General features: G+C 39.0%; 1 protein-coding gene across 1 annotated transcript in view; it reads left to right on the forward strand.

Moving 5' to 3' along the window:
* Positions 1-19,554, forward strand: part of HGF (hepatocyte growth factor) — a 144,102-nt gene extending 124,548 nt beyond the window's left edge. Inside the window, exons 12-18 of the mRNA XM_075274052.1 lie at positions 6,181-6,219; positions 7,060-7,153; positions 10,990-11,064; positions 12,624-12,767; positions 13,818-13,924; positions 15,320-15,465; positions 19,384-19,554. Coding sequence (XP_075130153.1) covers positions 6,181-6,219; positions 7,060-7,153; positions 10,990-11,064; positions 12,624-12,767; positions 13,818-13,924; positions 15,320-15,465; positions 19,384-19,554 — 776 coding nt within the window. The remainder of the gene's footprint in view (positions 1-6,180; positions 6,220-7,059; positions 7,154-10,989; positions 11,065-12,623; positions 12,768-13,817; positions 13,925-15,319; positions 15,466-19,383) is intronic.
* The last annotated feature ends 650 nt before the right edge of the window (positions 19,555-20,204 follow it).

The following is a 20,204-nucleotide window of genomic DNA, read 5'->3' on the forward strand; positions in this document are numbered from 1 at the left end:
TTGGCGTTCCGGTCTGGACAGGTCAGCTCTGTCAGTGTGGTGCCACCCTGCTAGTCCTCACACTCAGACTGTTATTAGGGCCTGATTAGTCAGCTGACCTCCCTGGTGTGAATCTTTACCATACACCCTTTAGCTGCCTGGCTGGGACATGCCTGTCTTCCCACACCACACCCTTCACTCTCTCATATTAGCCATTAAAAAAGGTATCAACTACCGAAGACTCAAGTTTTTTTTTTTTTTTTTTTATATTTCAAGAGGCTGCATCAGCCTGGTTAGGAAGAAGACTACATACATGCCTTCATGCAGCATTATCTGCTTTAGATATTTTTTGTCTTTAAAGGTTAAAAAGCCTCCCGTTGATTTCAATGTGTAGCGCCCGTAAGCCGGCACACATTGAAGTGAATGGGATCTGTTTTGAGTGCTCACACTCTGTTACGTGCATACGTGTCTGAATGCCTGGCGCGTTACTCTGTGGGAATGGAGCCTGATTCTCACCAGCAGTAGTGTGATGAACCCCTTAGAAAATACCTCTTTTTTTAATGTCCTCATCAGAGAAAAGAGTTTCATAGATTTTCTCTCGTTCTGAAGAACATACAATCCAAAAAGGAGCAAATGGTTTACATCTTAAAGTGCAAGAGTGACTGCGGCCAGTTCATCTCTCTTGGGCTATCCCTCAGCTAAGACTTCCAGCAGTCATTTGTGGGGAAGTCAGCAAGCTGTAAATATTCAATTGCCATGCAGTGTCACCACAAGAGAAATGACTCACTGTATAATGCTCATTATGTGCTAGGTTCTTCAGAACGAAGTACAATAACTCAAGTCAAAAAATGAATAATTGCTCACCACAATGCATACAATCCAAAGAGGAGCAAATGGAATGGTAACACTAATAAAACATAACCTTTAATAAACTGGTTAAAATAGATAAATACATAAAAAATCCCGCATAAGACAAACAACAAGTCCACCTCAATCACCACATATATGGACACGGCGGTCCCAAAAGAGAGTAAATTAAACCAATTGTGGACTCACCTACTAGTAGTGGATGACTTGGGACTTCTGAAAAAAGTCCAGGGAAACCCAGGAAAAAGAGAATGTCTCCGTCCTGATAGAACTAGTAAAAGTGCATGAGACAGTAAAGGAGGATATCCCTAGATTAAAAGAACAGGAAGGGAGCTATGCACCCCTAATGCCTGACACGGGCTCACCCCCCTAGGGTGTCCCTATTAAGGCCCTCCTGAACAGAATATATACATATGAAAAGTTGCGCTGAAAAGAGTTAAATGCAACTCAGAATGACATACCCTGGGTATGTCATTCTGGCATTAGGGGTGCATAGCTCCCTTCCTGTTCTTTTAGTCTAGGGATATCCTCCTTTACTGTCTCATGCACTTTTACTAGTTCTATCAGGACGGAGACATTCTCTTTTTCCTGGGTTTCCCTGGACTTTTTTCAGAAGTCCCAAGTCATCCACTACTAGTAGGTGAGTCCACAATTGGTTTAATTTACTCTCTTTTGGGACCGCCATGTCCATATATGTGGTGATTGAGGTGGACTTGTTGTTTGTCTTATGCGGGATTTTTTATGTATTTATCTATTTTAACCAGTTTATTAAAGGTTATGTTTTATTAGTGTTACCATTCCATTTGCTCCTCTTTGGATTGTATGCATTGTGGTGAGCTATTATTCATTTTTTGACTTGAGTTATTGTACTTCGTTCTGAAGAACCTAGCACATAATGAGCATTATACAGTGAGTCATTTCTTTTGTGGTGACACTGCATGGCAATTGAATATTTACAGCTTGCTGACTTCCCCACAAATGACTGCTGGAAGTCTTAGCTGAGGGATAGCCCAAGAGAGATGAACTGGCCGCAGTCACTCTTGCACTTTAAGATGTAAACTTGAGTAGAGCGAAGTGAAAACAATTCAAATATGGTTGGGTTTATAGCAGTTAGGGCTTGGTAGATGTTACAGGCCAACTTTTAGATCTTCTTGACATATTTAATGTTGGGGCAGAGTTTGATGGAATGTGATAATTAATTCCAGAAATAGGGTGTGAGGAGGACAATGCGCAGATTTTTACATTTGAATTCTGTGAAATAAACATAGAAAATGTTGTCTCCTCTTAGTTTGCTGTGTTGTGTCAGAAGATGGCACAGGTATAAGAAGGACTAAAGAACTGGAGGTTCCTCCTCTGCAATGCTACAAAAAATATGGTACTCCATGGCCACCTAAACTGCTTATAACAAAAAATAATGGTGCCCAAACATGTTAGGTTCCTACACAATTACAATTTTGGCATTTTTCTGGCATTTTTCAGAGTGGCCATATGAACAAGATTTATAGTCAAATTGTGTACCGTGTAACAGTCATGATAATAATGAGTGGTGCTAACATCAGTCATAGAAAGCCCCTTTCACATCATGTTTTTCAAGTCATTTTACCTGATCAGTTTAACGGATCCGTTATTTTAATCAAAAAACTGATGCAAACTGATGTCAATTCATGCATCAAAATAACTGATCTGTTAATGGATGTGCATCCGTTGCTAAAAAAAAAAAAAAAAAATCAGTTTTTTATGTTTACCTCTGCAATCCCCCACATGTGTTTCTGCTAATACCATTAGGGGTAGAATATGTGCTACCCCTGATGGGTGAAGCACATGAGGGGGTAGTAGAGTAACTTTCCCCCAAGCACTACAAGTCACAGCACAATTTTTTTTTGTTATATGTGCTGTAACTTGGAGTGCATGGGGACCACTCTTCTGCCACCCCCCACATGTGCTTCGCTTTAGGGGTAGCACATGTTGGGGGCAGCCATTAGGGATTGATTGCCGCGCCCAACATATGCTACCCCAGGTCCCAGCATGAGTGATCCTGCCATTTGTAACCCCTATCAGAGAAATGGCTGCTGCCCCTCCTCCACCTCTCACCACTCATGTCCTGGCTCCTGAATGTCTCCAGCACCATCCCAGTCCTATCTTCTCCTCTCCGCCACCTGTGCCGCCCCTCTTCCAGGGGTGGCACTCATGTTGGGGAGGAGAAGATAGGAATGAGATAGCACTGGAGACATACATGATCTGGGACACTTGAGTAGTGGGGGAAGGGGGGGGGGGGACAACAGTCATTTCTCTAATGGGGTTACAAATGGCAGGATAACTCATTCTGAGAACAGGGAAGGGTGGGGCAGCCATTTCAATTAGGAGGTGGTTGGGGAGGAAGGGATTTGGGTTTAACTTATGGAGAGTTCCAGTTCTCCATCATACAGGACCCTCCTGCGTGGTTTCAGCATGGAAAAAAGGTGTGACATTGAGGCTAATGTGAGAGGGTTCCCTCTTCAGTGGATGAAAGGACAAGCCATAACGGAATGCTTAAGCACCCAGTTTACATCTGCATTTAGGCCATTCCATTTCCCTCTCCACATGAAAAATGTGCAAGCAGCACTTTTCTCTCCACATTTTTCATGCAGTAACTGAGCTGAAAGCACACAGACCCCATTATAGTCTATGGGCTCCATGGGTATCCTGAGGTAACTGCTTTTTTATTCAGATTAGGTTGCCATTCGGAACAAACACCCATGCGTAGATGTGAACTGGGCCTAACTCAATGGTTCCCAAGTAGTCCTGCAACATAATTCTAGCAATCAGTAGATGAAAAAGTGACATTCTTGGTGTATTCTAGCTAAAAACAAAATATTCCTTACAATTTTTGACATTAGTCTTAGTCAAGATTTTGATAATCTCTCCAGTTCTAGAAAGATCCATATTTGTGTACCGTGTTTGTCAACTGCGAACAGAGCTTGCTTATTCCCCTGAAGGCATTTACATTGCTGAGATAATGCACAACTTATGGGCAAATGCACAGCAACTTATGGGCAAAATACTTTTATAATAAGAAAAAGGATTCAGAGTCATGATAAGGTTCAATGCATAGCGAAATTTATATGACAAAATGTTGTCAGATACCAAATTACAGGAAAATTAACATTTTTGTAGCATTTTTTTTTAAATGTTCTACAATCCTATTAATATTATAAATGTGAAAGTTTGTGGGTTTGTGAGTTTGGATGTTCGGATGTTTGTTCCTCAATCACGGAAAAACCGCTCCACCGATTTGGCTGAAATTTTCCACAAACATAGTTAATACACCCGATTGCGCAATAGGCTACTTTTTGTCACAATAGCGCACATACGTTTGTGCCAGGACCCCCACAAAACCCAAACTCACACCACCATCTCTGCAATCTCACACACTTTGAACCATAGCAAGCCACAAAATTCATATTGCCCTCTTCAGCCTCGCCCCTAACCCCACACAATCACATATACATATACTTTACCACTTTGCCCCTCACCTTAACGATACTCCAGGAGGCTCTCTTTAACGCTCTGGAGCAGCCATGTTTGCCGACCCCCACCGCTCTGACAATCCGCAACACCGCCCACCCATGTCAATACCCCTAGGTGGTCTAATAAATGCAAAAAAAAAAGTTTACAAAAAGTAAAACAAATATAAAAAAAATAAATAAAAAGGATTAAAAATTCAAATCACCCCCCTTTCCCTAGAACACATATAAAAGTAGTTAAATACCGTGAAACACATACATGTTAGGTATCCCCGCGTCCGAAATCGCCCGCTCTACAAAGATATACAAATATTTTTCCTGTTTGGTAAACGCCGTAGCGGGAAAAATGGTTAAAAGTGCCAAACCGCCGTTTTTTCACTGTTTTGCTTCTGATAAAAAATTGAATAAAAAGTGATCAAAGCAATAACATTTCCCGAAAATGGTAGAACTACAAAGTACACCCGGTCCCGCAAAAAAAGACGCCCTATACATCCCCGTACACGCACGTATAAAAAAGTTACGGCTGTCAGAATATGGCGACTTTTCAAAAAATAATTTTTTAACACAGTTTGGGATTTTTTTAAGGGGTCAAAATGTAAATAAAACTATATAAATTTGGTATCCCTGGAGTCGTAATGAAACACAGAATACAGGGGACATGTCATTTAGGTTGCACAGTGAACGCCGTAAAACCAAAGCCCGTAAGAAAGTCGCAGAACTGCATTTTTTCTTCAAATCCACCCCATTCAGAATTTTTTCCCTGCTTCCCAGTACATTATATAGAATAAACAATGGTGGCATCATGAAGAAAAATTTGTCCCAGGAAAAATTAAGACCTCATATGGCTCTGGGAGCGGAGAAATAAAAAAGTTATGGGGTTTAGAAGGAGGGGAGTCAAAAACGAAAATCAAAAAATGCCAGCGGCGGGAAAGGGTTAACTTCAAATACTTCTGTCCCAAAGTCACTATGTAAAGTTTCTCACAACACCGTATAGCAGCTCAAATACAAATTAACTTCAACACAAAAGTCTCATGTATTCTCTGAATTATAGCAACAACAAGATACAAAGTTACATTTCATATCCCATACCTTATACACAGTACAAAAACCTTACCCACGCCTGTATATACCCACTTCTACAATCACCACAGACGAAGTCGCGGGTAACAGCTAGTGAGATAATACTGGAAGGAACCTATAGTATTAAAGAAAGCCAACAAAAGAAATTTAGTGAATACTGCACAGTTGTAAAGAATTATTTAACGTCTTGCTTTCTTACATTATTTGTGAAGTGGGCATGCTCACATGTGTATCACGAGATAATTACCTTTTCAAGACACTACTGTCTCATAATATTGTATCAAAGTCTGATATTTTATATGTATCTTTGTACTGCCACTCAGTGGTTGCGTTGTGAACTGCAGCCTTTCCAGTGTTTAGTTATAATGTTGCTGAACTGGTTTCACTGGTTTGAATAAAACGATGGACGTATCTGCATTTTGATCTATGACAATTTATAGATAAAGGCTCAGAACCTAAAGCTACTTTGCTGAAAGAATCAAATAGGCTAAATTCACTTCTGAATTCTGGCAGGTATGGTGTTGTCATAAAAGTCACCAAACAGAAATGGTACCTGCCTGATGAGAGACACGTATCTGGTTATCTAGACTCACACAAGTACACCACCACTGATAGCACTGCATGCTCTCAGCAATGCCACTGAAGCTGCAAATGGCTGGCACCTATGTCTGTTCTCTGCAGTCAGCTCCCCCCTAGGCACTTGACCTCTAGTGTCTGGTAATAACAATAATAAAATGCATTTCTTTTCCAGGTGAAGGAGACACAAGCAGCATATTGGCAAATATAGAGAGTAAGTATGGTTGCTTTCTTGAGAGTTTACTTCTTCAATACTATGCATTATGGTTATTATTAGAATTTTTGATGTCAGTACAATTATCAAAGTTTGTATTCTGATTGCCAGAATTTTAGTCAAAAAGGAAACTTTTTTTTGCCTTCCTCTGAATCAACAATGCGGGGTAATATGCTGAACTAAATGATGAAACTTTACAAACTCTTGTACTATGTAACATGAATCTAAAGTAGAGATCAGCGAACACTAAAATGTTCGGGGTTCGAAATCCGATTTGAACAGCCACACACTGTTCGACTGTTCAAACGGATTTTGAACCCCATTATAGTCTATGGCGGGAAATGCTCGTTTCAGGGGTATGCAACATTCGATCAAATTCTACTTACCAAATCCATGAGTGAGGGTCGGGCTGGATTCTTCTCCCTGCGCAGTGTCCCCGCGTCCTCTTCCGGCCTTGAATTCACTCTGCTAGGCATCGGGCCTAGGCAGAGCCGACTGCGCATGCCCGCGCCCGCGAGTGAATGCAGAGCCGGAAGACGACGCAGGGACGCTGCGCAGGGAGAAGACTTCTAAAGGTAAGAGAAGAACCAGCATTGATTGGCCGACTGTATAGCATTCTGCCAATCAACGCTGGTTCTGTATCGAATCTTAACTTTGAACAGCTAGTAGTATTCGATCGAGTACGAGTATTTCGAATACCGTAGTATTCGATCGAACACCTACTCGATCGAGTACTACTCGCTCATCTCTAATCTAAAGTTCTAAAATGTGTTTTTACAATTAGATGAATGAAAATAATTCATTGGCGCTGTTGACAGTATAATTCCGTTCTGCTTTTAGATCCAGGTTCATGCGCATCAACAAAGAAAGTAAGAGTTGTAAATGGAAGTCCTGCACAAGACAAGAATGGGTGGATGGTCAGTCTTAGACATAGGTAAATTTTCATCCTTTATACTATATAATGGGAGAATTGCTAGAGATTATCTCCTTGACAATCCCACATAAAAAGGTGTTGTTATCAATATACCTATGTCAGTATCTATGTCAGTTAGTCTTTCTAAAAATTACAGCTATTCAACCCAGAAGAAATCTAGATAATTGTAAAAGGTGAACTACATAGAAAACATCTTCATAAAGAATGTTAAAATAAATATCGGATATCATTTAAAGAATGTAAAATAGCATGTTGGAATTTCATAGTAATATGATACAGCAGTTCTAAGATATAGATATTTTGTGATATGTCATTTGAGTTTTAAACCTCTAGCTATACTACAATAATGTGTATACATATGGCATTATCTTTCAACGCAGATATTAGTGTAACCCCCCTGTAATAGATTATTCAATTTAAAAGACCTGGATAATGATTTATCAAGTTAGCAATGTGGATTCATTTTAAAAAAAAATCATGTAAGTCACGCAGAAAACTTAAAAGAAAGGAGACTGTGTTTTTGCCTGCTAAGGAGATTATTGATTCTGCAAAGCTAGAAAGTATCTTCCTGATGTCTGTCATATTGGTGGGAAGAAAAATTCTCGGCTCTGTAGACTGTCCAAGGTGCAACTAACTACAGTATGTAATTGTCTGGGAATCTTAAACCTGGTCATATCTACAGAATGTCAAATCTTTTAAAAAAGCATCATTATAATACACTGTGAATTATGATCCTGGTGAAACAAAGATGCAATGTGAATCTTCAGGACCCATTGCATAATAACATTGGCAACTACAAGGTTAACGGGTACAGCAGCACCCATGGGGCCCAAATTAGGTGTAGTAGAAAATAGGAAAAATATCCCTCATCTAAACCTGAATAAAATGAATTGCTTTGTTTAGGAGAATTCAATCCAAATAGAAAGGAGTAGGAGAGCACACTAGTTGTGGGTGTGCATCTTGATTTATTTACTATTATTTCAGTGCTCAGAGAACATATTCAGTGATCAGTGTTTATGTTTAATGCCAATGCAAAGTTTCAGGTAGACACCCTTATACCCTTCATCAGGCTTAAATACATAATACAGTTCCATTTTGGGCAACTGGTACTGGAGCTGTTTTAGGGAGGGGGGTTCACCATAATCAATGGTCTGGGGAAACTGAAGGGGGGAACTACCACCATTACTTTCCAGTTCCCTCAGGCATGTGCACTAATGACTTAAGGAAAAAAAACAGGACTGCTCCAGTATCAATCCCCACCATGGAACTGCAATCTATGCCTGATGCCAGAAATATTTAATTGCAATTGAATACGTCCACAAACAAAGCACTGACAATGTGAAAAGCTAAAGTTTATATGAAGGCCATGTTTAATGAGATACTACTAAATAAATCAAGAAGTCAACCCACAATTGGTGTGCTGTTCTACTCCTATCTACTTGGCTTGTATAAGATAAAGATAAGATCATAGTCCCATCAGGTGGAAATTCAGTCTGTTACAGCAGCATGGATAGTACAGTAGTACATTGCAAGAAAGAACACATACAAGCTCATAGCAGATAGAAAATATACTAGGAGGCATAGCAATTAAAAAGAAAAAAAAAACTTCAGGATCATTTTGGGTAAGTAGTCTTAAGCGTACACTTTATCACACGCAACACTTAGGAGAGTGTTGTCTGGGCTATTAGATTTATTTTTTTCTAGAAACCTCTTGTTCATACTGATGCATTATAATAAGGGTTGAGTGATCAGGATCAGAAAAGATCGGTTCTGACCCTGCCTAAAAAAGATAGTGAACGGAATTATGATCCTGATCGCTCAACTTACCTGCACAAATCTGCTGCCGCTGCTGCTCCCCGTCCTTTTCGCTCCTCTTCTCTCTAATTCACATGTCTTCAGAGTGCCATGCATGCCCCCACCTCCCTAGGCTAGTATTATAGATGCTGGGGAGAAGGCAGGGCTTGTGGCTTAGGAGAGTGTGAGTGGGTACTGAGAGGGGAGACGTGAGTGATGCACTCACATCTCCCCACCCTGTACCCGCCCACACTCTCCTAAGTCACAAGCCCCGGACATGCACGGCGCTCTGAAGACATGTGAATGAGAGAGAAGAGGAGCATGAAGATCGGGGAGCGGCAGCGGCAGCAGATCTGTGCAGGTAAGCGGACACCAGGGGGGACTAAGTAACCGCCGGATTTTTTTTTAATCACTACACAGTGTGGAGTCCAAAAATTAAAGCGTTCAATTTTTGGACTCCATGCTGTGTAGTGAATAGGATCGTTTTTAAAATCTGATCTTTGATCATTAAAAAAAATCCCATTGACTTGCATTAGGATCTGAATTGGGATCGGGTTCAAATGGAAAATGATTGGAAATCGGATTTTAAAAATGATCCTGAAATCTCAAGATTGGCTCAACCCTAATTATAATCTTTTCACATAAAGCACAGGCTTAACAGGGGCAGAAGGTCTGCAGTGAAAAACTCTGTGAAAATACAATGAAAAATGCTACAGAAAAATATGATACATTTCCGCTGCATATTTTTTTCCTGCAGTGTTTTTTGCTGTGTCTCACTATGTGGGACTTTAGCCTTAAACCTCGCTGCAAAGCTATGACAACATAAATAGAAAGTTGGTGAAATTGTACCTTACAGAACTACAATGGTAAATTAGTGTGCTTTATCCCAGTACTGTGACATCAATGTGTGCCTGATTCCTGTTATAGGGATCTTTATCGTGCTGTAACTAAGTGAGAACTTGAGAATGCGTGTATGATGCATATCTAAAATTAAAAGATGTCTACATTTTTTTCTTACTTTCTTACTACACTGCAGAAGGTGATAATTTTCATACACACATAATAGAAATATATATATGAACGCAATATACAATGTGCCTTTATAAAGTAGAAAAGGCTTTGTATTTGTGCAAACATTAGGGTGCCTTATTCCATTCTTATCACAATTTCTAAATGTCTACTATACTATGTACATAATTGTGCTCAGCATGAAGCCTCTTTGTTCACATAAGGCACATCCTTTGTAGCTGCCTTTTGTAATACAAGTATGCAATGTACTTAACAGAATAAACCAACGTTATTATAACTCATGGCATGTCCTGACATGTAAAATAGTAGGCTTGCCTCCCCCTTTTTCAAACTCCTGATTTTATAGCCTTCACCCTCCTCTGAGCATATAAAACAAATACACCAGCGATTGTATTAATGTTGGCTATATGTGTAGGCAGCGGCTACATTTGTAGAATATTGGCAAGTGAGTTCACTGACTAATACATACTTTGCTTTGAGCCATTAAAGATTAGAACAGGGCATAAGTGAATCAGATTTGCTTAGTTCTACCAGATGTTTCATCCCTCTGTTGAAAAAAACAGACCTACAGGAAACAAAAAAAGGCAAAGAAACAAGAAAAAACAAACAAGCATTTATATTATCCTGCTGTCTTTCCCTTGCAATAAAGATCAGCCGTAAATTAGTCTGGGATTTATCCAGTCCGGCTCTCTGAAGTTTTAGACATCTGTGTGATTTGGATTAACTGTGTAAAGCTAACCCCTTGCCTTTAATTGCTGCCCTTTTGGATTGTAGTACTGGAGTAAGAGTAACAAATCTCGTGTTAGCCAGAGGTGAATTCAAGCAAAATGCTTTGGTGATCACATAGCATTTACATTCTTGGATCGTATCCATGACATGTCACATAAATGATAACCTCTCCAACACTCCCATATTTTAAATGTCAAATATATCCTGAAAAATAGGCACGCAACTCCTCTCCTTTGTAGGCTCATAGTTCACATTTTAACTTGATCCTTTATTGTATTTTACAGGAACGGATATAAATGTGGAGGGTCTCTTGTAAATGAGAAATGGGTTCTTACAGCAAGCCAGTGTTTTCTCTCAGGGTAAATATGCAAAGTTTTTCAATGGATACAAATTCAAAGAAAGTATTCCATACAAGTACAGTATTACATATGTAACTCACAACTATTCAACCACTTTCCCTCAGTGAATAGTTAAGAATAGGCAGGTATCGGTAACAATTTTCTAAATTTGACCTTGTATTTTGTAGACCACCTTGATATATAATGCTAAATAATACCGTAAAGCACAATAATTCTTTATTGAGTTATTGATAATATATATATATGTGTGTGTGTGTGTCTATATGTATACATATTTATGAGAGGTGGTTGGTTTGTTTTAGGAATTTTCTGACTATTTTTGAACTTCTGTTAATGGAGCCATAAACTTTTCATACTAATACTCACCTTTCTTCGGTCTCTTGATTCCAGTAGTGGCAGCTCTGTTTGTATGTATACAGGTTCCCGGGCTATTTGTACCAGGTGACTGCTATAGCTAATTACAGACCTGTATTGAGATTGTACAAATGGGGGCATTCACACGATGTAACGCGGCGTTGATTCTGACACGATAACTCATGTCAGAGTCAGCGCTGCAAAACAGAATCCAATGGGTTCCGTTTAGCAGTTAAAAAGCCTCCCATTGATTTCAATGTGTTACGCGCGCTAAACAGAACCCATTGAAGTCAATGGGATTCTGTTTTGCAGCGCTGATTCTGACACGATTTGTATAAAGATGAACAGAGCTGCTACCCTGGGGAGAGGAGAGTATTGGTTTATGTTTATGGCTCCACTAACAGCGCTATTAAATAATATAAATATGAATTGGCCAATCTTTTTCAAACTAAATAGAGATACATATTAATTTTTCTAAACTGTTTGACAGTAGTTTTTTATTCTGTTTTTCAGTACATGAATATTGAGCCACTTTTGCCTGAGCTGCTATAAACAACATTAATGCTGGGACCCAAAAATTGCTGCAGCAAAAAGGGATTTCAAACACTGTTGTGGTTGCAGTATGTAAATTATACTCATGGAAACATTGATGTTTTCGATATAGGTATAATTGAAGCAGAAAGTCCACAGAGGAAAACTCTGTATACTTTCTGAGAAAAGTGTTGCAGGAAAAACTGGGATGCGTTTCTGCCGTGGCTTTTCCTGCTTCACTTTTTGGCTGCAGCTTGCAACGTAGGTCCTTAGCCTAAAGAGGTTATCTTAGCTAAAAATATTAATGAACTATCCTAAAGGTAGTTTAGCAACATTAGATCAGTCTTTCAGCTATTGAGAATGGGGGTGGCAGGTGTCAGACCTTCGCAGATAAAATATTATCTTATTTTTAGGATTGGTCATCAATATTTTTAGACGAGGAAACCACTTTCAGAAATATGCTTTAAAGCAATCCCATAAATGTTTTACTTTACAGCAATCCTATGAAGTGTGTGAGTTTCCTAGGTATGCTCTATGATCAGTATTGTGAAGGGAGTGGGGATAGATAAGCTGTGATAGTTGAATCTTCTCAGTGATGAGATGACTGCTGAAAATGTACATAATAATTCATAATAGCTCATACTTACAGATGTATTCTTGATTATTTTAAATAGAGACGTCGACCTAAAAGACTATGAAGCATGGCTTGGCATCCACAATATCTACAGCAGGACACAGAGAAATAAACAAGTTTTTAATATTTCTCAGCTGGTACATGGGCCAAAGGGATCAAATCTTGTGCTTTTAAAACTCTCTCGGTAGGTTAGTTGGCGTTTCTCTTTTACAATTTCCACTCTTAGCTTTCCAAGGTTCATAAAGTTGCCATGGAATCTATATGCACTTTTTTCTTGTGATCCCTCCTGTAACATAGTTGTATTCTTATTAAAAAGTTCCAACGAAAAGATACAAAGCATAACTTTATTATGTCTACATGTAGGGAACATGTGTTTTTCATAACAGGTCCCAGCAAGCTGTAGGTTCTTAAATGTATAGTGACTCACCTCATATCCTAATAGCATTGATCTGCATTCTGCTGCATATAACCACTTCATCTGCCAAGGATGTGACTTAGCCATAGAGAATGTATTATTCAGTCACATGGAATGTTTGGCAATGACACAGAGGGGACCATTTTTGACAAAGGAGGAAGAAGAATATTCCTTGCTCTGAATATAATAATATAATTTATATATATATATATATATATATATATATATAGATAGATAGATAGATAGATAGATAGATAGATAGATAGATAGATAGATAGATAGATAGATATACACACACACACACATTCACATATTGCATTATATCACATCAAAGAGAGCAGAGCATGGTGCTTTTGGGGGGAGGCACACCATATTCTCATACAAAAATACCATATATTTGAACTTAATCCTGACCTAAAGGCTTTGTGTGAATCCACCTGTATTGAGCTTTTCAAGGCAAAGCAAATGTTTTACTGCCTGGAAACTAGATTTGTTTAAAATAGAACATGTGGTATGTAACTGTATAAAAACAGATTCAATACATCAAATAGCAACAAAGCACACAAAAGATAACAAAAAATCATTGCTGACAAAAAACCCATAAACACTTTTTTTTTGTTTTAGAGTGAAATTGTTTGTTTATATTTTGTAAAGTTTTATTTAGACTGTTTTAATTTTACTTATAGATTGACGGCTTAGAGCCTTTGTGGGTGTTTATGCACAGACATTAAGTCAATCATCATACCCTATACCATTACATAGTTTGCAAAATTAGTTGTATCAGTTTCAAATTAACAGAATTTTTTATTATTTCAACAGATCAGCAGTACTTAATGAGTATGTAGCTTTAATCAAATTGCCAAATTATGGATGTACAATTCCGGAGAAAACAGTATGTGCTGTGTATGGATGGGGACACACAGGAAGTAAGTGATTTTTGTATATTGAGTAATTTTTCTAATATTATTATAAAATTCATTATTTTATATCATACTTTTAGCAATGTCGGTCAATAGCTTTTCTTGAATATTAGGAGTTGAGATAGCTTAATAATCTAATGACCAGTGTCAGTATTTGGCCTTTGCCTCCTGTGTAGTTTCTCTTACACAGTGCTGGGGAACAGGAGGGACATGATGCCTCAATATATTTAAAGGGGTGTCCAGAACCTGAAGGTAATTGATACTGATGATCTATCCATAGGATAGGTTATCAGCATTTTATTATTGAGGGTCCGACACTTGTGCCCTGTCCTGATCAGGTATTTTTGTTGCTAATTTTTTGCTATTTCCACTCGAATTCGCACCATTCTACTCCATGTGAATGCACCCTGAGGGTCCGTGCACAAGGAGTAAACGCAGGCTGATTTTTGCAAAATACACGTGTAAAGAATAAACTTGTAAAAATCAGACTCCCATTGACTTCAATTACATTTTTTACACGTGTAAAAAATGTGCCCAGAAACGCGCAAAAAAACCCGCACTTTTTTTGCTAGTTTTTTTACACGTCATTTTCCAAATGTCATTGAAGTCAATGGGATTCTGATTTTTACACATGTATTCTTTACATGTGTATTTTGCCAAAATCAGCGTGCGTTTACTCCGTGTGCATGGGCCCTTAACTTGGATTTTTTAAGCCAAAGCAGAGGTGGATTTAGCAGAAGGGAGAAATAGAAGTGCTACCTTCATATTTCCCACTCCTTTTGAAGTCACTTTTTGCTCTATATCAAAAATCCACAGCCTTTCTGCACGTGTGATCTTAGCCTTAGTGAGAGGTGGCACAAAAGCTGAAAGTTTTTCTAACCTTTAGCTAAGGCCACATATTGTGGTAAAAGCTGCTCTTTTTAATGCAGATTTTGCTGTGGATTTTGAGCCAAAGCTAGGAATGGATTCTGCAGAATGTAGAAATAATTTTCTTTTGAAACCACTGTTGGCTGAGAAATACACAGCAAAATCTGCAACAAAAAAGCATCCTTTCTGCAATGTGTGGCCTCAGACTTTATCAGATGTCTAAAACCAGGTTCACTCCTGTGTTGGATTTTCCATAGGATTCCATTTAAAATTGTCAAAGAGAAGAGTCCAGCATCAACTTCTCTCTCCTCTGGTTTCAGTATAAAATGGTGGAAACCCAACTGACTCCCAACAGACCCCATTATAGTCTATGGGGTTTGCGGGTAACTACTCTTTTAGTGGGTGGGCTCTCTGTCTTTTTGGGTCCTCATGTGGAACACTAGTGTGCACCTAGAGTAAACTATAAAATGAAAAATGGCAGAAATAATTTGTACAGATTACATATTGTGTTAACATATAGTTGTTATTTTCTAGCAAACAATTACGACGGCCAGCTTCATTATGGGAATATGGTTATTGTAGGAAATGAAAAATGCAACGAGTACCACAAGGGGAGGATTACAGTCAATGAATCTGAAATTTGTGCTATTAATGAAACTGCCAACGTTGCACCCTGTGAGGTAAGGCAATGAACAATATTCATTTAGTAAAATCAGTTGTATTTGATCATCCCTGATGTTCCAGCACAAGCAGATGTTTTTATTTTTGTTCAATATTAACATTTTTACTCTATAATCATAATAAATGCTAAATGTCTATAAATCAGAAACTGGAAGACAAAATAATTTGTGAGGTAAAATAAAAAATTTTTGAAGCTTTGAAGATGTAGAAGAACTGCATATCTTCTCCAGGGATGAAAAATGCTATTAGAATGGAATAATGAATGCAAACAAGGTTAGAGGATTCTCACAGAAAATGTTAGCCAGTAAAACCAGTTCTAAAATTACCAGTATAACAGTATGAAAATCTTATTCTATCATTTTTAAGATAAAAAGAACATTTTCCTACAAAGAAATAAAGTAGAATAGTGGAAAACCAAATATAACAAAATGGCTTGGGACATGACTTTATTGACCATCACTTTTCACAGATTTCCAGGAAGATCATTTAGTATCAGCAAAATGAAGTTTCCAGGAACCTTGAAAGAAATTATTGAGAGAATATCTGAAATTAGAAAATGCAGCAGTGACATATAGATCAGATTGAAGAATCTATTTGCTTTAGTGAGGTCTGCTGATACTAGCTTATTGTTTAGCCCCGCTCATCAAATCAAATCAAAAAAGCTTTATTGGCACGTCCGAATAGGTATTTGGCATTGCCAAAGCTAGTAAAGTGGGCGGTGTGTGTGTGTGGGGGGGAAGTTGGATTCGGGTGGGTGAGTGGTGGTGGTGGTGGGGAGTTGGATTCAGGTGGGTGAGTGGTGGGTATAGGTGGTGGGGGGGTGGTTTGGGTTATAACAGTCCATGGAGTTTCATCTTCCTCTTCGTTGGTGACCGCTATATGGGGAGGTGGGGGTGGGGTGGATAAATATAACAGTCCATGGAGTCTCATCTTCCTCTTCGTTGGTGACTGCTATATGGGGAGGTGGGGGTGGGGTGGGGCGGGTGTATTGGGATAAATATAACAGTCCGTGGAGTCTCATCTTCCTCTTCGTTGGTGACCGTTATATGGGGAGGTGGGGTGGGGCGGTTGGTTTGGGGTATAACAGTCCGTGGAGTCTCATCTTCCTCTTTGTTGGTGGCCGCTATATGGGGAGGTGGGGGTGGGGTGGGGAGATTATCATCAAGGAGATTACATTTAGTTGCACATGTACATTTTAACTGAAACCTTTTTGAAAGAATAGTAGATATGAAAGGGCTCCTATTAAAGGCTTAGCTTTTATCAACGGGTGGGTGGGATTCAGTGTCCGGTTTCCCCCACATTAATGTTGTACTTATATTAATATTCTTCCCAGGGCTGGTGATACCCACCAAGCAACCTAATCTATTGCATGGGAACCCATAGATAAGGGAGGGCCCATACAAACCATCAGTCACACTGAGGCTGAGTGCACACAGGGATTTTTTTTTGGTCTGGAAACTGAGGCAGAGGTACAAATGGCTCCCAGAAAAAAAGAACTGACTGGCTACTGTTGATTTCAATGGGAATCATCTTTTTGGTCAGGATTTTCGGGCGGATACGGCGAACTCAGCCTCAGGGGGTTAGTATATTGTGTGGGGATAGTAAGGGGGCAGTATACTATATGTAGAGACAATAAGGGGGAGTTTACTATGTGCAAGTGAGAATATTTAGGGCTCTGCCTGACATATCTTTGCTTGAGGCTCCAAAAATGTCAACTACACCACTGATTCCTCCTAAATTCCCTTGATGTTCCTCATATATTAATATTTACCCCAAGGACCTTTAATGCCCTCCACATTATTCCCTCAATGTTCACTGATATCCCCTATATTATTTCCACAATTTCTGCTGAAGTCCCCATATTATTCCTCTCAATGTACGCTGATGCCCCCTATATTATTATTTTTATATTAATATTATTAATTATTATTATTGTTATTATTATTATATGTATAAAACAAAGTCACCTGTCCTCAGTGTCACGGAGTTCGCTGCAGTCCATTCGGACTTGTTCTGTGCCTTGGTCCCAGGAAGCCCTCAGCACCACATGACAGCTGAGACTACTCAGTGACTTCAGCAGTTGCTGGAGAGGGACCATTGACATACGTGAGTAACATCATCAGTCTTCACATGAGATTGTTGAGGCCGCTGATTGGCCATAACAATGTGGTTACATGCGGCACAGGAAAGATGCATGACTGAAAGGACTGAGGTGGCAGATATCAAAAACCCTGTGTGGGGAACCGCTCAGGTAAATGCTTGGTAGCAGTGCAGGAAATAGGGACACAGACTGGATTGCACTCAAGTTTGCTATTTATTCACTTGCAAGTGCATAAACAGTTACAAAGGCACTGATGCACATGACACTGTTGGAGCCTCACTTGCGCTTGTTTCTCTCTCTTTCTCTGCTTCAAGTGAAATGGAGGGGTCTTTTCTCTTTCCCCTCAGATATGATGAATTAGTCTCTCCAAGTCTGCTCCCAGATCAAGAAGAGGATTCTTTTCACCCAACTCCTTCTCACAGCTCTGCCATTGCAGTCTTCTCTTCCTTCTCCCTCTGTCAGGCTCCAATCACCTGCTAGGTTATTCAAAGTGAACATTTTGTAAATAAAGTTCAAATGAATGGGTTTGAAAAGTGTCCAGCCGTGAGCGCCGGTGAGCGTTTTGTGCTCTCCGCGACAAAACCGTTTTTTTTTTTTAACCGTACACATAGTCAGACATGCAGGACTGTTTTTTTTTTTTAAATGTAGATTGTGAGCCCCAAACAGAGCTCACAATGCACATTTTTCCCTATCAGTATGTCTTTGGAATATGGGATGGAAATCCATGCAAACACAGGGAGAACATACAAACTCCTTACAGATGGTTTTCTGTCCTTGGCGGGATTTGAACACCAGGACTCCCGCGCTGCAAGGCTGCAGTGCTAACCACTGAGCCACCGTGTGGCCCCTGACATGCAGGACTTTGTGTCCAGTTTAAAAGAAACGGTTTCGCCGCAGAGTGCACAAATCACTCACCCGTGCTCACGGCCAGACATGGTCTTACAGATTTGCATCCTCTGCCTGCAGAAGACGGACACCTGAGAAAGGAGACCAGATGCTGGTGTGAACCCAGCGTCAGTCTGACACTGGCTATGTGGAACAGAAGTCAGCCTCTGTGCAAACCTATAAGAGTCACATTGATGCTGTAAGATTTGGATTGTGTGTATGGGGGGGGTATCACATAATATACAGTACTGTAAAAGTAGTTATCTGTACTAATGTTTACAAATAACTCCGGGATAAAATCTATCTATATGTATGTGCCACATATATAACAGCTGCAGCACTGAAAGCTGCATATCCCATATATTACACACTCAGTGAGGAGGACAATAATGATTTGAGTGCCACTGTAATGTCTGTATGCAGATGCTTTCAGGGAAGGTGGATATTATATCAAAATATGAAATTAAAAACCTATCCTAGTCTTCTGGCTAATCCATACATAGCAGGAAGTGTTCTGCAGAGTCGCAGTGTCATTAATACCTACATAAATGCTGGTGGTTTCTGTATAAGTATAATGGAAGCAGAAAGTCCATAGAGTTTTCTTCTCTGTGAAAAGCAATGCAGCAACAGTGATGCGTTTCCGCCATGATTTTTCCCACAGAGATTTATGGCAGTAGATCACTATGTGGGGCCTTAGCCTGAAATAATACTGTAGTCCTTCTTTAGTCATTTGGCTAATAAAGTCAATAAAGATATTATCCTGTATGTGAACAATGAATAATAATTCATTATATGATGTTATATATAAGCAATAGGACAGTAAATATATGAAAGAAAAGATAATGTTATATAAAATGAATATAATGAATGAATATGAATATAAAGCTTGTCATATTTATTTCTACCATTTTTCTGTTTTCTCTTTCTTTAGCGTGATTATGGAGGCCCTCTTGTCTGTTCGGAGAATAGGATTGATTTCGTACAAGGTGTGATCATACCAGGACGTGGTTGTGCTGCCCAAAACCGACCGGTCATTTTTGTTAGAGTGGCTTTTTATGCAAAGTGGATACATAAAATTATCCTAACCTACAAATCTCCATAGACTATATTATTATCACTATGATAACAGTAATTATGATCCTCTAAACATTTACTTGATAATCAAGTTGTACTTGTTGTTTTATATAATTAATTTATTGTCATTTTCTCTTATTGCTGAGATGTTTGGTTGATGTGGTAATACATTTCCTGAGTATACTTGAACAACTTTTATATGGAAAATAGGAAGGTGTAGTTACATAGACTATTATGCTGCTCTGCTGGATAGATTTATTTAATAACTGCATATGTAACACTAGATGTCTTTCTATTATTTATTTTTGAACAAGTAACAGGCACATATATTAGTAGTCATATACACAAAGTAAAACACAAGGCACTTCATCAGCTATCAAGGTAATAGGAACTTGCATGGTGCAATTCTGAGATCCCCTTTATCTACTTGGAATATTTGGGCTATAGTTTTCTCTCTATTTTTTCTGCACATCAATGCTATTTTGCATCTGATCCGTTTTTGAAGTGGTGAGCATCTTCTATGTTATTCCACAGACTCACAGTTCTTATGGTGTAGCTACCTTGTCTCTTGTAGAGATTAACCTTTTTTCCAAACTGAGGGAGTGTCCCATGGTGCTTTGGTGCGCATTTTATGATTGAGCCACTTATATATTTATACATTTTAATTATGTGACTCCT

This window comes from Leptodactylus fuscus, chromosome 5 (genome assembly GCF_031893055.1).
Source record: "Leptodactylus fuscus isolate aLepFus1 chromosome 5, aLepFus1.hap2, whole genome shotgun sequence".
In the NCBI taxonomy this organism is placed as follows: Eukaryota; Metazoa; Chordata; class Amphibia; order Anura; family Leptodactylidae; genus Leptodactylus; species Leptodactylus fuscus.